The 16,506-nt window shown below is 39.2% G+C and overlaps 1 protein-coding gene across 2 annotated transcripts in view; it reads left to right on the top strand.

Moving 5' to 3' along the window:
* Positions 1 to 16,493, top strand: part of CCDC93 (coiled-coil domain containing 93) — a 47,597-nt gene extending 31,104 nt beyond the window's left edge. Inside the window, exons 19-23 of one of the 2 annotated variants that reach the window (XM_054069948.1) lie at positions 2,591 to 2,673; positions 7,695 to 7,732; positions 10,283 to 10,367; positions 14,005 to 14,118; positions 15,302 to 16,493. In XM_054069948.1, the coding sequence (XP_053925923.1) occupies positions 2,591 to 2,673; positions 7,695 to 7,732; positions 10,283 to 10,367; positions 14,005 to 14,118; positions 15,302 to 15,355 (374 nt within the window). In that variant the 3' untranslated portion in view covers positions 15,356 to 16,493. Of the gene's footprint in view, positions 1 to 2,590; positions 2,674 to 7,694; positions 7,733 to 10,260; positions 10,368 to 14,004; positions 14,119 to 15,301 lie in introns of those variants that run through there. The other variant, XR_008450383.1, reaches the window with a different exon arrangement.
* The last annotated feature ends 13 nt before the right edge of the window (positions 16,494 to 16,506 follow it).

The raw sequence follows: 16,506 nt of genomic DNA, 5'->3' as shown, positions 1-16,506 counted from the left end.
CATTAAACAGCTACCAGACCAGCATCCATACTGGTATATATTTAGTGTAGCTTGTGTATCAGCATAAGCTGAGGTAAGTTTCTACCAAGAAGAACTAGCTAATGTTTTAAAGAACATAGAATCACTAGGCTGGAAAAGACCTTTGGGATCGTAAGAATCCAACCGTACCTGTCCACTACTAAACCATATCCCTGAGTACTTCATCTGCCTGCCTTTTAAATACCTCCAGGGATGGTGACTCAGCCACCTCCCTGGACAGCTGGTTCCAGTGCCCAATAACCCATTTGGTTATTCTGTTATTTCCTGATGTCTAATCTGAACCTCCCAAGATATTCTGCATTTATTAAATCTGTCTGTGAACCAAGCTCTTGAAGGTTGAGCAGTTGTAAAAGTGTTATCTGCCTTTTGGATTCCAATTCCTTACCCTGATGAGGCATCTCTAGTGACAGTTGTGTGCCATCTTCCATGTGCCTTGTCTGAGCCGGTGCATGGAATGTACTTTTTTAGTGAGTACACTTTGCTTCTTACGTGCCATGCAGTTCATTTAATCGCTATAAAGACAACTTTATCATCTTGCGTTTAATGTTCTACAGATTCTTTTCTCTGACAAGTCTAAGTGAATTCAGGCAAATAATCTATGGTCAGAGCATCCACCTGCTCAGAGACAGGGGCTTCATTTATATATGAAATACGGAAAGATTAAGGTCAAAGAGTCTTTTGCAGCTTTGAGTGTAGATTTAAGATGCTTTGAATTTTATGTGATTTTGAATTCTGTAGTACAAAATATGTGTAGTGTGTTAATCCTTTGGTTTGTAATGGCTGGAAACCTATGTTGTACAGGCCACGCTTTTGGAAAAACGAGCTGAAAACATCTAGCAAGTCTTTCTGTGCATTGTGGTATTTTGTAGAGACTTTTCATTTACCCAGATTCAGGTGATCTTCCGAGTTGCCAAAAGCTTTTTATTTGAACTTTGTCTTATCCAACACCTCTTGGATCAATCTTTAGCATTGCCTTCTAACCTCAGTGATTTTGTACTAGAATGCTTTTAAATTCCAATATTCCTTGCTTTATTTTGGACCTAACTGAACCTCTTCCTTTGAAAACATTAAGCTGTGGTTTCAGGAGAATCAATGAGCCAGCTGGCTCCTCCTTCCTCTTCTTTCTGTACCTGTCTTGTACTGGCTTATGGTGTGTGCCCATAAGTCAGTACAACTTTCTAACCCAGTAGATATCCTGAAATTTTTCTTCTGAGTTGGTATGTGGAATGCACTCATAAAAGATCTGTGACTGCCAGAGCTGCTGCAAGAAAGGGAGCACTGCATGAAGGAAGTGGTTTGGGAAAGGCCTCTTCAGTTCTGCAAAAAAGCAAATTCATCAAGAGAACACACCTGAAGTAAGCCTGTTGGCGGTCCTTGTGTTCGTGCAGTGTTTCAAGAAGCAGGCTATTTCAGCATTTGGAAAATCTTTGTGCAATATGCTGAACAGCCCTTACTAATTTGTCAACCTATCCCAAGCTTTCTGAATTTCTTGGTGCTTTTAGGTTTCTGGGACTCAGTATGTGTCTCGAGGCTACAGCATGTGCAGAACATGTGTCACAATTATGCTGTGGCAGTGAGAAAGCTCTTTGGTCCTGAACATCTCACTGCTGCAGGAGTAGCCACTGCTGGATTTCTGTCACTAAAAGTGAGCTGTGGGTTGCTGTTGGACTTCAGCTGGAGAACAGCATTGTACAAATCAAAACTTGGAATTTCTTTAAAAATTTGGATGTTCACAGACATTGTAATGCAGAAGGAAGGTCGTGCTGTCTGTAAACAGTTCCATTCAAAAGCTCAGTCCAGCATATCACTTCAGTGAAGGTTTTACTTAAAGGTGTGTTTACTTTAGCCTTCAGAGTTAATGAAATAAGCATGATTTCACTCGGGTTTCTCTTTAACCTATACATTTTTTTCCAGCTTCAGGATTCTAGACAATGCTTAATATTATGAACCATAACATTTTTTGTCAGCTGTCTTTCTCTGTTGGACCCTTTCATTGGGAATCATGTGTGTCTTAATTTCCTTAGGCATTGAAGAAGTAAAGAACAGACAAACACTTAGCAGATTTGAGTATCAGGTATCATCTTGTACGTTCAAAGGGAAGGCTTGTCTGAGCCTTACCTTCCCCACCAAGTGATGATCAACATCTGCTACAATCACCTAAACCACAAAGTGTTATTTGAAAAGAAAGTATTACTTGATCCTATCAACATGAATAAATTGTAAGAGGAGGCAAAAAGGGGAAAAAAAAAAAAAAAAAAGGATGAACAGACGATGGTGAGGAAGCACAGCTGATAGTGCCAACACATGTTCATGTAGAGGACTGTCAGCAGCCGAGACTTAATTTAAACACTGAGCTGTGGTGTTCCCATAAAACCTGATAGCTGCAAACCCTGCTGGAGATCTACATGCAGAGAGAATAGTCTTCCAGAATGTATTAATGAATGTGCTCCATTGTTGATAGTGGAAAGTATATAAAGCCTACAAAGTATTTTTACAGATTCTATTTCACCTCATGCTCTTTTATTGTTTTACCCTTTTTTTTTGTTTGCAGTCTCAGCAACTCACAAAGAAACGAAGCAGTTCTTTACTCTTTATAATACACTGGATGATAAGAAAGTATATTTGGAAAAGGAGGTAAGAAAATGCTATTGCTGTTCTCTAAATACATGGTCTGTGGAGAAGGAGAGAAAGAGTTTTTACTTCACTTTCACCACATTTAGGTATGTCAGAGCAGAGTTAAGAGTATTTGTAAGTAAAAATGAAGCAATTGATTTGTAATAATATTTCTAATATTGAGGGGAAATGGCCTGTGTGTTAAAAGCCAGTGCTTATTAATACAGCATATTTAAACTACTTAATGTGCTTACAAAACATGAGTGATATCTGATTAGCAAGTATCTCTGCCTTGGTATCACAGGACCAAATTACCAGGTTTTTTTGGTCAATATCTTTTATTATGAACCAGTACTACAATCAGTAGCTTTAGAAAGCAAATCCAGCTACTGTCAGCTGTGTCAGAGTTTGTTCTCAGGGTCTCAGCCTGCCTCCACTGAAGTCAATAGCGATTTTACTGGGTCAGAAGGGTAGTTCTCATGGAAGTGATGTGTTTTTTTCCCTCTCCCTTCTCTCCCTGCTATGTAGTTCAACGCTTTCTTAGGGATTAATTTATGGAGTTATTTCCACTTTATTTTTTGCAAAGACAAACATGTGACTTCATTAAAGGTGGAAAGATGATGAGCAACCACTTCCTTCGCTTAGGCAGCTGGTTGTAATACATGTTCTAGATAGTTTTCAGGTTTTCAGTTCAAAAAAAGTCAGTAATGTATGCATCTGACCGTTCCATAAAACACAACTGAACAAATAGGTTTAAATACAGAAATATTCTTTAACAGTTAACCTCTGCTGCAGGCACTGTACCTGTAGTAAAATTGTGAGGAGAGGTATCTGAGGGGGCAGAAGAAGCTTTTGGCAAACAACCAGAATGATGTTAAACATGTCCAAGAGCATGTTAACTATAAGGGAAAAAACCCAACTTCGTCCCTTACCAGTTATCAGTTCTACAGTAACTGAGTACAGTTTACCTGCTTCGGCTTTGGGAACCTAAAGAGTGCTCCATATGAGTCTGCTAGAAAGCTCAGCCATGTTCTACTGCTGTGCAGGTCTTTCTTAGAGATAGACCCAGAGATCCTGACAGATTTTCTGGAGGCCAGGATGATGGAAAAAAAAACCAACAAACAACTTAGACTACTGTTTCCACAGTACCGTTCTAAACATTAACTTTCCACCGTTTATCCCAATAGAGGCATGATTGCAGCATCAGGGTGGATCTGGCCCTTTCTGTTGCAGAAAAGCATTGCATTGTTGTATGAATTTTGCAGAATCCAAGCTGCATCACAATGAAAGTCACTTCTGTGACCAGGTGATTTAAAAATGCATGTTATTAATAAATATGAAAGCATCTCAAGTTCTCTACTGAATTGAGCCTTAGAGCTTTTTTATTGGGGCGTCAGGGAGGGAGGGGTGTGTATATATATATATTTTTCTGTTAGGTCATTGGTGGCTACAAAGGATCTTACAAAAGTTTAACCTGCAGTAATGATTAGGTATTTCTAGAGCATATGACAATTTCTGGAAGAGATTTCAGTTTAACGTGAGAGGATGCTGTTTCTAAAAATTATTCTGCCAAATGGTCCCTAGATCCTTACCTTGGAATTAGTGGTGTGACTTAAACCACTTTGTGTCCTGAAAATACCATTAAGAATTTTCCTTGAAAATTTTTCAAACATCAGCTTCTTATAAACCAGAGATGATGAACTGGCAATAATGATCCCATATAAGATCTGTTATATCCTGAATACTCAGGAAGCCTGGTTCTGAAACCTGCATCCCTGTGCAAGAGTGGGTGTTTTAATGGCTGCCAATGGGGCTGGCAAATGCCTTTAGCTAAGTCTGTAAGAACATCATCACATCCTTTGTTTTTCCATGCTCTTTCATTGTTTTTTTTATTCCAAATGGTAAAATGTATTCCTAATATATAATATAAGAGCTTGCAGATAAGTGTACCAGATGTAAAATACTGTGTTAAAAATAGTTTAACATAAAATATGTTAAGTAGCAGCTATAGAATCCATGTTACTTTCAATTTCTCCCCTAGGTTTGCGTTTAATACAGAATTTATTTAATTTTTTTTTAATTTTGAGGGCAAGCCTGCTAATTTAGGAAGCATAAAGAGATTGGTTTTTAAATGGGCACTTAAAATCCAGCTGACAGAACACTGAGCAGATGTCTTTCATTGTTATGTAAATTGGGAGTACTCTTGTGAAAACTATTCAGTGTCTGCTTTGGAGATTTTGGTTGTTTGTGGGGTTTTTTTGGTTCCAAGCTTCACTTACATGGATATAATTTCAAAAGGCAAATAAATTGATCAAGTGTTTCTTTTCTCTTGATGTCAGTCACAGGAGAGAGAGAGAGAGAGAGAGGTCTGAATGTCTTCTGATGCTGTCTGAACTTTGTTAAATATGTAATATAGTTGAGGTTTCCTTGAGTTGCTTTTAATATTAGAACCAAGGTTTCACCAAGTAATTATTGCCTGGTAATGTGTAAAAGATGGCTTTGGAATCTGTGCCTCACAAAGATTTCTGGAATATGCTTGCACTTTTTCTTGCCCCCTCCCCTTTTTTCCTTCCCCCAAAATCAACCCTTTCATAAAACACGCTGAGCATAATGGCTGTAAAATAACAATAGCAAGCGTTAGAACTTTGGCTGTGGAGATTATAGTTCTGACATGAAGGGTCTCTGTGTGTATGGTTGATAGTTTTGATCATAATTTGTGAAAGATTCACTTTCAAAATGCTTTTAAACTTTCACAGTGTCTTTTGATTTGGGGGGTTTATGCATTGAAGTCACCATTGGTAACGTAACACGTTACACCCTCACCATGCAATAGTTGTGCAGTACTATTTTTCATGACTTGAATGTTTTACAGTATAAACTGTATTTATGTTATTACACATACGATTATTGGAAATATTTTGAGGCAAGGATGTGGACGTGGCAGATATTGAGGAGTTGTACAGTAATGTCTTTCCTCTAAGTAACAGGAATTCTCAAGTGTCTCAGCTGCTTTGGAGTCTGTTCAGAATATGTTTATTTGAATTTTTCCAAGTAGGGTCAGGAACAACTGCAGGTTCTGCCATGTGTGCGCTTATCGCTGTGTGGTAGAAGATTTTAGATTTGGGAGAAATCTGTTTAGCTTTCCATAGCAGTGAGGTAAGTGATTCTGTTTGCAACACTTAGGTTTGTTTAGTGCAGAATACTTTTAAATATTCATCAAAAGGAGAACTTCTTGGACGGTTTAACCACAGGAGACATGCAGGGAGTACTCAAAGCTGAGACAGAATCACATTAATTTCTACTTGGTGAATTTTAGTGCTCTCAGAAGTGTATGGAAAACATCAAAGATGCGTGCATAGAAAATACTCCATATATAGTTTAATTCCTTCAGGGTTTTTTACAGAGAGCAACAAAATATTCCTGTGATGTTGGTATAAATGTGTGTTTCTGTCTCGATTCAGTGCAATGTTAGTATCTCACTTCACCATGAGAACAGTTAAACATTGGAATAATCTCCCCAGGGAAGTGGTGGATTCCTCTGTGCTGGACACTTCTAAGGCTCAGCTTGACAGGGTGCAGGGCCATCTCATTTAAACTATCACCTGAAAGGTTGGTTCAGGTGATCCCTGAGGGCCCTTCCATCCTGGCATTCTATGCTTCTACAGTTGAATCTGTGTATGTGGAATGTCGTTCTGTACTTTTTAGAAGCTCATCTTTAACAGTCTGTAAAATACATATAATACAGCAAGTAACAATGCTTGGCTTGTTTGGAAACTATAAAACTCATCTGCACAATGAGAGCAGTGCAGAAATTCACCTGCTGTTCCTGCGCTGCTTGGTAAGCCTTTACAGTATTGTGTGGAGATGTTCGTTCCAGTCTTGGAAGCAAAACGGGGAGTGGGGTGAGCAGGGGGGGTGTTTGTTTTTCTTTTTTTCTTTTCTGGTGAGCAAAGTTGCAGCTTCTTGACAAAAGTTGGCATCTTCAGTGCTGTTAATACAATTTTTATTTCTTTTGTTTGGCCGATGGGGAGTTACTGCTTGGGTTTTTTTGTTTTGTTTTACTCAGTGTGGTTGCTTTAAAGATACTTCTTCATTTGCTGTCCTTTCCATCTCGTAAGCCTGGTCAGGACTTACAAAACCAAGTACATAAACCTAACACAGCCACAGCGTGTGCTTGTGCACTGTGACTGTTGAACACTGAGTGAGTGAAAGGAAAATGCAAGGAAAAGACTTGCACGTTGAAAACTAAAACTACAGCTTTAATGAAATAGATATATCCTATCCCATAATATATACAAATACATGAAATTGCACCCCCACCTCTCAGTAACTGTACATCACTACAAATGCTGGAGATCAGATATGAGGGAAAGGATCCAGGGCTAGGAGGGAGCAGAGCTCAGGAACCCACAGATCTGGGATTAGGGGCAAACAGACTGACAAGGTTCTTACTGGAGACGTCAGCCATCGAAGAAGAGAGAGAGAGAACCTCATGACCTTGGTTTCATATTGAGTATGGTGTACATGGGATGGAATACTCTGTTGGTCAGTTTGGGGTCACTTGTCCTGTACACATCCCCCTGCAAGTGCAACCCTTTTTCGCCTCTGACTTAATGGCATCCACCAGCTCAAGGATGGCCTTGGTTGCTATAGGAATTAATGTAAGCATTGGCCTTTCTAGAGGGAAACTGCCTCTAGAAAAGCAAGAATGAACTTACTTAGACGAGACTGAGCTGAAGTTAGAAGACTGATTCTACTTCAGCTCACATCGCAACAGTCAGTAAAACTAAACCTCTCAATTGTGGCCCAAGACTTGCTTCTGCTTTCTGCGGTTCCTCTCTTGGCATAGATGACACTAATATAGAGGGATCATGGTTTTTCTTCCAAAAGAAAGCTTGTGGTGATTTCTACATAGGTGCCCACTTGTGAGGGCAACATCGATACAGTCTATTTTTTAACTAATTTCATTTTATTGTCTGTGAAAATTCATATCAGAAAGGACAAATGTATAATTCTTTTACTTTTTTCTTCCTAATTCACAGGTTAACCTACTGAATTCTATTCATGACAACTTTCACCAGTAAGTAATGGTTATTTTTCTCTTGGTAGTTGAGATGAGTGGCATGGTTGGTTAGAAAAATGGAAATGGGCGTGAGTTATAGAGTCTAAAAAAAGTGTTGGAAATTTTTATTAATGGAAATTATTTTATAAAATAATTTGTTAATTCTGTTTAAGCCAATATTTGAGGAATCAAAGACTTGGAATTAACGGACTTTTATAGCCAACATATGTTTTTAATATCCAGCCCCTCATTTGCAGTCATGGAGGGAAATAATTCAGTTATCATTTTCCTGGCATTAATGTACATATTTTTTCTGCATTTTGTGAAGTTGTGGTTGTTACACTGTGTACAAAACATTAGACTGACATATCTCAGACATGTTTATTATAGACTAACTACAATTCAGTAGAATCCCAGGGAGGAGATGACAGTTTTAGAAGTTTTAAACAATTCTTCCTGTTATATGTTTATAATTCTGTTGTAAAGCTACAACTTTCTGGGGTTTTTCCAATTTATTTTTTATGTCTTTACTAACACATCACTTTTGTTTGGTCAGATATTTTGATTTTTTTTTTAAATTAACTCTTTTTCCTGTTGTGATATGTAAAAATTTTAATTACAACAAAACCCACAAATTAAGTATTTCAGATGTTTTCCTTACCAGGATTGTACCTCTGGTTTGCTCAGTAATGAGATCCTTTTATTTGTCTAGTGTGTAGAAACCTGTGCTGTAATTGATGGCTGGGTTTTGAATTCTGGTTACTTTGGGTGAGTGTGCAGGGGAGTGGAGCAGGTGGAATGTTGTATTTGCTTTGTTTTATTTTTCTTAACTGTTCAAGATAAGAAACTGGTTGGCTGGTTGGATGGTCGTATACAAAGAGTAGTGGTCAATGGCTCAAAGTCCAAATGGAGATCCGTGAGAAGTGGTGTCCCTCAGGGGTCTGTACTGGGACCAATGCTCTTTGATATCTTTATCAATGATATTGACAGTGAGATTGAGTGCACCCTCAGCAAGTTTGCGGGTGACACCAAGCTGAGTAGTGTAGTTGCCATACTGCAAGGACGGGATGTCATCCAGAGGGACCTGGACAGGTTGGAGAAGTGGGCCTGTGAGAACCTCGTGAGGTTCAACAAGGCCAAGTGCACCTGGGTTGGGACAATCCCCAGTTTCAGTACACGATGGGGGATGACGTGATTGAGAGCAGCCTTGCAGAGAAGGACTTGGGGGTGCTGGTCAATGATTATAAAAGCATTTTTATGGAAATTTAAAACCCAAATCGCAATGTTCATTCAAATTATTTTTTAGAAGTGCATGGTATGAAAATATATGATAGCTGGAATTCACAAACAGGTTATCTTGGTGCCAATGTTAAATTATTCAGTTTACAAATTAGAAAGAAAAATAATTATTTTATAGAGGGCAAAGCCATAAATGTGTCCTAATATCAAAGCTGACTAGAGAAAGTCTCCAAGCAGGACTTCGGCGTGCTGGTCAATGAGAAGCTCAGCATGAGTCGGCAATGTGCGCTCGCAGCCCAGAAGGACAACCGTATCCTGGGGCTGTATCAAAAGCAGCGTGGCCAGCAGAGCGAGGGAGGGGATTCTGCCCCTCTATTCCTCTCTTGTGAGACCTCATCTGGAATACTGTGTCCAGTTCTGGAATCTTCAACGTAAGAAGGATATGGAGCTGTTGGAACGGGTCCAGATGAGGGCTGCAAAGATGATCGGAGGTCTGGAGCACCTTCCCTACGAGGACAGGCTGAGAGAGTTGGGCCTGTTCAGCCTGGAGAAGAGAAGGCTCCAAAGAGACCTTGTAGCAACCTTCCGGTACATGAAGGAGGCTACAAGAAAGGCAGGGAGGGACTATTCATAAAGGCTTGTGGGGATAGGACGAGAGGGAATGGGTATAAAGTGGAGAGGGGCAGATTTAGACTGAACATTAGGAAGAATTTCTTCACCATGAGAGTGGTGAGGCACTGGCACAGGTTGCCCAGGGAAGCTGTGGCTGCCCCATCCCTGGAGGTGTTCAAGGCCAGGTTGGATGGGGCCTTGGGCAGCCTGATTTAGGAGGATGTCCTTGCCCATGGCCGGGGGGTTGGAACTAGATGATCTTTAAGGTCCAACCTAACTTCCAACCTAGCTATACTATGATACTAAGATCTGTTTACAAGTCTAAAATTACTTCTGGGCTTTCCCCATTAAGGCATGAAATAACTTTTTAGATATTTACTGAATTACTACTCCTCTGCTTGCCTTCTTAATATTCACAACAGCTGCTTTTCTTAAGTTTGTGCTTTTGCTTAGTTAATAGCAATTTATTTCTGTACAACAGATGAGAGGAAGGAACAGACTTGAACTGACAGGGAGAACATTTGTGATGAGCTCTGTGGTCTCTGTTCCCATCTCTTTGATATTTTATACCAGCTAAAGAGCTGCACTGTTACCTGAAATCAGTGATTATGAAGATTGTTTATTTCCCTATGTAAAACTTAATCTGATCTCTTGGACATAACTGTGTGAGACCTGTTGTCCCACATCCCTGTCAGTTGTTATCTTTTTCCTTTCCAGAGCAATGGCATCTTCTGGTTCTCGTGAGCAGTTTTTACGGCAGATGGAGCAGATCGTAGAAGGCATCAAACAAAATCGAATGAAGGTCAGAGACTCTTCTCACTTTCTTCGCTAGAACCCAGGAAATATTTCTGAAAAGCCTCTTGGATAATAAATGTGCATGGAGAAATGCATTTTGTGAGGTGAAAATTAAGCAAGCAACTAACAAGTATTACGTATTTTCACATCCATAAGAAACTGCTCACCATAGAGTAAAACAGAGGTGTATTACAGCCCTCCTGTCTGAGTGAGAAGCTTACACCCTTTAACTTCATTATTGGCTGTATAGCGATGTAGATGCTTGAAACAGCCGTGTGTCACCTCAGTCAGTGAAGATTCTTCATTTGCATTTTGTGGGCATAGTCAGACCTGTGTTTCAGGCGTGGTTTCTCAGGCAGCTGGAGATGATTGAAGCTACTTTTTGCTGCTGAAAATGGTCAGCAGCATCTCACAGGGTCCCACCCATCAGCTTCCTTTGTCCCAGTTGCGGTGCTCAACTGTCACCTTGCTGAATCCACTTGGGTGGTTTTTTGTTGGTTTTCCCCTAATTCAGAAAAGACTCAATGTTGCTGATGTGTATTGTGTCCTCATATAAGGGGTTTGTGGGTGAGTAGAGCCCGAGTGCTCATTTGGAGAAGAGACAACTGTTTCTGGCAGCATGTGGAGACTGTTTTGTAAAAGCACAGACTCAGTGGACTTGTGTGAAGTGGTCTTGGGGCAGTCAAGTATGTGGTCCGACTTTGGCTCCAACTAAAGCTGTCCATAGGTGTATTTGCATACAATGGACAGGTTTAAGTACTTCTTGATAATGATAGTCACTAACCTGTACCTATTGTGTTGTTTTAGTCTTTTCATATGCAAACATACTCATGCTTTCCTAAGTCCCATAAAGGAACTCTGATTCTTTTCTCCGTAGAGATGGAAAATTCTTGGTAGTGGATTATAGCTGCTCTTTATTTGAGTTTAAATGGAAGCACGATGGACTCTAAATCAGTATATACTAGAGCGTGTGCTGAAAGTGCACCTTGTCAAGATATTAGGCTGTTTTATCTCAGTAACTAAATAGAAACTTCAAGTACAAAATATGATAAGCGTGTGTATACAGAAAAAGCAGAACAGGATGCAACTGGAGCTGTAGTAAAGCTCTCTTGCACTAACAAACTCTACTATAAAAATTTATGACATCAACCGTAAACTGCTGTGACTGGGTTGTTGCCTTTTTTTGAAATGAAGAATTTTTATTTATTTGACTTCTTGTTTTCACATAGGACAAACAAAATGACAGCAGAAAGAATAGCAATATTGGACAGTGTATGTATGGGTCATCTTTCTGTCTTCAAGGCTGTTGACTCAACATCAAATGGAGATTATGAAAATACTTTAGTAGCACAATTCTGCCTCATGAAAATTGGCTTGAGGATAATTACATTTCTTTCTTCTGGAAGAATGACATTTTAATTGCAGCATATAACTGCAAATTCAAACTGTTCAGGAGTTCAGTGTTTCGCTTTCTGTCTTGTCCTCCACTGAACACACAGAAATGAGTTACAGTAGAGCAAGTGCAAGCAGTGTAAGCAGACCGAGAGCTCTGCTGGGACTTAGTTCAGATTCTTGCAATTAAACTGTTCAATTTTTGAAATCCATAAAATCATTCTGTACTCTCTTACTGTATACTCAAATGGAATCAAAGGTTTCAGCTGCTTCATGTACAGATATGGGGTAGGAAGTGAATGGAAGCTGTTGTGTCAGATGGCTCATTATTTTGGGGGATAATACAATTTCAGTATCTCTGATGGTTGCTGAAAGCAGTGGCAGCTCCCGTCACTTGTTCTTTATTCGTGCACTGGCATTTTGGCCACTGGCATTTTGGCCACTGGCATTTTATGAGAAAGTTCATAAGTGACATTTCATTGCTAGGTGTAGGTGTCTGGATCAGCAGGTGGTGACAGTTACAGCTAACAGAGGAAAATGAGTTTCTGAATGAAAAAGCTTAAGCTTATCTCAATTGAGAGAAAAAGAAAAATTGTTAGTGATTTCTTGATGCTGAAAAGAAACAGGCGCTAAGAAAGTTTTAACAATTTACATAGTTCCTTGGGGGAACATCTCTGCAGCAAAAGGGAAGATTTTCTTATTCTTTGCCTAGGAAATGTCTGTTTGACTTTGTTAACAGGCTAGTTGTGTGCTGCGAGGGTTATTCATCGCCGGGATGCTTTAGTCTCATCTATTAGACTTCTGTCTGCAGTGCTTTAGAATTGCTCACAGTCAGTTTCACAGTTCACGCTTAAAGTGCATCGACTTTAATTGCCTTCCGTACAGCTCCAAAGACCTTATGCGTGAGGAGAAATTTCAGTTTTCAAAACCCATTGTATTGTAACTGTGCTGTAAAAGAGGCCTAAGGAGAAATCAGGCATACTTAGTATCAAGAATAAGTAACTTGCAAACGAGCATTTTGGTGTGATAACAGGTATTTTGGAGTCTTTCTGAGGACAAAGCTGGCTGGTTTCTACTGAGAGGAGTATGTCAAGAAATTTCACAGTCATGCGGAAAGGAAGCAGTTTATCAAAGGCATATCAAAGGTCTTGTGTCTTCACGAGAATCTAGGTCCTAGATGTTTTAGCAATGCTACTTTTAGCCTCATCCTAAAGGAATGGGACACGTGATAATGCTTTTTTCTGTGTTGACACATTTCATGCTTTTTCTTCCTTAAGCAAGACTTAAAAACCTGCTGACTCGAGTAGGTTATGGTAGGAGAGATTCCCTGATGTTCTGGACAGCAGCTGGCTTTGTAAAGGAGATGTACCTTGTCAGCAGTGTTCATGCTCAGGGAAAGTCTGGGATCTGCTCATTTGCTTTAGGCATAGGGAATCATTAAGATCAATGTTGAGGCATAAATCTAAAAATGCAACAGGCTTTGCTGCTGAGGAATTACCTGCGTGTTTGGGCTTTAGGGGATTCCTGCAGTTTGTGCAATTACATTTTTGCTTGTCAGAGAGAATGCAAAAATAATTTTGGGGGAGAGAAATACCACAGTGCTTTCTTTCTATGTGTGAGCCCTAGCACCAGAGGGAGGGAAAATTTACTCTCTAGACTAGCAGCAAACTTGTCTGTGATGGAGGAATGTCTTTAGAAGGACCCCTGAGAGGAAGGCATTCTGTTCTTTAATAAGAACCAGTCCTTCTCACGTTAAGGGTCTTCAGTTGTGGTTGTCAAAACTTTGGCACAAGGAGAAAAGAGAGATTTCTTACGTGTGGGTCTTGCTAAAGTGCAGCGTTGCACAGAAAAGTGAAGATGTCTCCTGCCCTCGCTGTAAGACACAGCTGATCAACCAGAGCAAGGTCTCAGTGTTGCATCACAACCCTCCCTTTTGTTTTTCCCTTTCGTTAATTAATTTCACTGTGTCATCATTGGGGGAGGATTGTTTGGCGAGCAAGATTGTTGGCTTGCAGAGATGGGAGCCTTAGTTTAATTCTGAATGCTACCTATAGCACCACTGGTACTGAGGCTTCTGCATCAGCTGGTTAATTTTCTTAAGGGCTGGCCTAAAAGTTCTTTGCATTTAAAGCACAAGCCAGGGGTATAATTTGTGAAGCATCTCTCTTGCCTTGTCTATTATAAATAGTTGTTCAGTATACGTGCGTGTATTCCTTATTCCTTATCCTCTTATCCTTCCTGTTCACCAACAGATGGAAAAGAAGAAGCAAGAAAACAAAATGCGAAGAGACCAGTTAAATGATGAATACTTGGAGCTCCTAGAGAAACAGAGACTTTACTTTAAAACAGTGAAAGAATTTAAGGAGGTAAGAATGTTTTTGTTAATGTAAACTGGCAGGTGTTCAGTGACCTATTTTGGCTTGACACGTGCATTAATACATGCACAAGAGTTGCTAATATAATGTTTATAGCACTGTGTTCACAATGTCTCTTGGTTATCACCATGTGATTCTTGGACACTGGATTTGATTCTGGAAGTCTTTTCTTCACCCAATAGATGAGCATGCGTCCACGGTACAGGGCAAGGATTAGTTGTTACCAAACCAGCTGTATATTTAGGTGTCCAAATGGAGTCTCTTGAAGATCTGAGAGCAGTTAGGTATTAGAGCAAAGAGGGTTGTGGAAATGTGTGAATAAGGGAGAGAATCCAGGGTCTCAGTAGTTATAAATACCTTTAGGAACCAGCCTGGTTTTCTAAGCACAGCACTGTGAAAGCACTGCTTAATGCTTCACTGATTTAGCCTTCCCCCAGCTTTTAATCATAATGTGCTTCTGTTAATTATTGTCTCCATGATAATGAATGGCAAAGTTGTGCTGCCAGGCAAAATTGTCATTTGGCTTCAGATGTTGAGCAAAAACATCTTTCTGTAATTTGTTCTGCTTTGTTCTGACACGGTTCCTTCCTACTTCCACCAATGTTCTCTGGAACATTCTGACAGGGACTGCTCAGCTGCTTTTCTGACATACAGAATTTTACATCCCAGTTGGAATTTCAGGTTTTTTTGGATACATGTATAAGCTGGTTTTCTTCCACTGCCCTGTGATGGAATTTCTACCCAACCTTGCTGTCCTTAAAAATAAATGAAGTTGTGCTTGTGGTGTTGGAAATAGTTGGTGTGTACTTTATGTAAATATATTTCTGGTCTTAAGAGTTGTTCCCTGAACACTGACTTTTTTGCAAACTGTCAAGTTCTGGATTTATACAATTTACATTTAAAAAGGTGGATTTACTTTAGCTACTTGTTACAACTCTAGACAAATGGTCAAGCAGCATTCCTTTTGGCTTGAATGTCATAAACTTTAATTATTATTACCATTGGAATAGCATTATGGATTAATTGGAATTATCTTGGGCTCATAACTCACTCCTTGCTACTTTGGATTTTGGAGATCTTTCAAAATAGGAGAGTTTGGTTTTGCTAATGTGAAGATACAACTAACAGAGCTAAGGGCAACGACCTCCTTAACCTGTTTGCTTTCTGTTAACAGGAATGCCGTAAGAATGAAATGCTGCTGTCTAAGCTGAAAGCCAGTTCTTCCTGAAGAATTCCAGCTGGTGAAGTTTATAGATGATTGTTCAGTCCATTGACTGTCTTTTGTGAGGTGACAGTTATAACTGCAATGTAGATATATATATAGATATATATATAAAAAATATATATACACACAGCTGTAAAAGTGGGGTTCGGTATGTATTCGGTTTTTCGTTCCTTCATCACATGTCTGTATTATTCATTATTGCCTCCACTACATAGTAAAGAGTTAACACAGTACAGCAAAATAGAAATATTGTCTAATTTTATTTATTTGGGTTTTTTTTTCTTCCCCAGTAGGGATGATGGGGATGTTTTTATTTGGGTATTAACACTGAATTAGGTCAAGATTCTGGAATAAGTAGGTATGTACTGTGTAATATGACCAGTACCACAAGATGAGCACTGTGGAATGCAGTGGTTTGTTGAGTTTTGGCCAAAAAACCCACAGAAGGAGATTCTTGAAACTGTCTTCACCAGCTAATAACTTCACATTATTTTAGTTTACACTCTAGCCATAGATAAGATTCCAAAGGTTAAAAGTTAATTTTTAATGGATAAGGCATAAGAAAATGGAAATTTACCTTGGATAATTCCTAGTGTAAAATTATAGATCTATATTTTTATAAAGTCTAGCTGTTGTATAAATTTCTTTGAAATTTCATTTTTATATATAGCGAGTGTGCTTGTTAAATTAATAGCTCCATGAAAAAAACACCTAAATTACTAGGACCATCGCACTATCCCTGGCTGGGATGAAAATCGAAGTCTGTTTCACCTGTAATATAAGAAGATAAAAACTCAAGACACTGTGTTCAAAGGAACTGATGCTCACTTTTGAAGACAACAACCCTTTTAACTGCTGAAGATTTGCCCTTCAAAGTTTAGAAACTTTGTGGAACGCTTTCTGAATCATTTTTCTATCTGTATATACAGTATTTTATAATTAAAACAGTTGCTTTTTCTACTTAACATCAGGATTTTGGACTGACTTAATGTAAATCACATCTTCAGGAGAAAAAAATCCTCGTTCTCTTTTTTCTCGATAACACTGATGACTGTGCTGTTCAATTACTTTCTCTTTGGCAGCGAATATAAAATAAAGAATGTTTGGAATTCGGTGACCTTCTGCTATTGTGTTTTTAAAGTGGAACTGGTTTT

Source organism: Cuculus canorus, chromosome 6 (assembly GCF_017976375.1).
Source record: "Cuculus canorus isolate bCucCan1 chromosome 6, bCucCan1.pri, whole genome shotgun sequence".
In the NCBI taxonomy this organism is placed as follows: Eukaryota; Metazoa; Chordata; class Aves; order Cuculiformes; family Cuculidae; genus Cuculus; species Cuculus canorus.
Note: the sequence above shows the minus strand (reverse complement) of the source record. Positions and strands in the feature narration are given on the sequence as shown.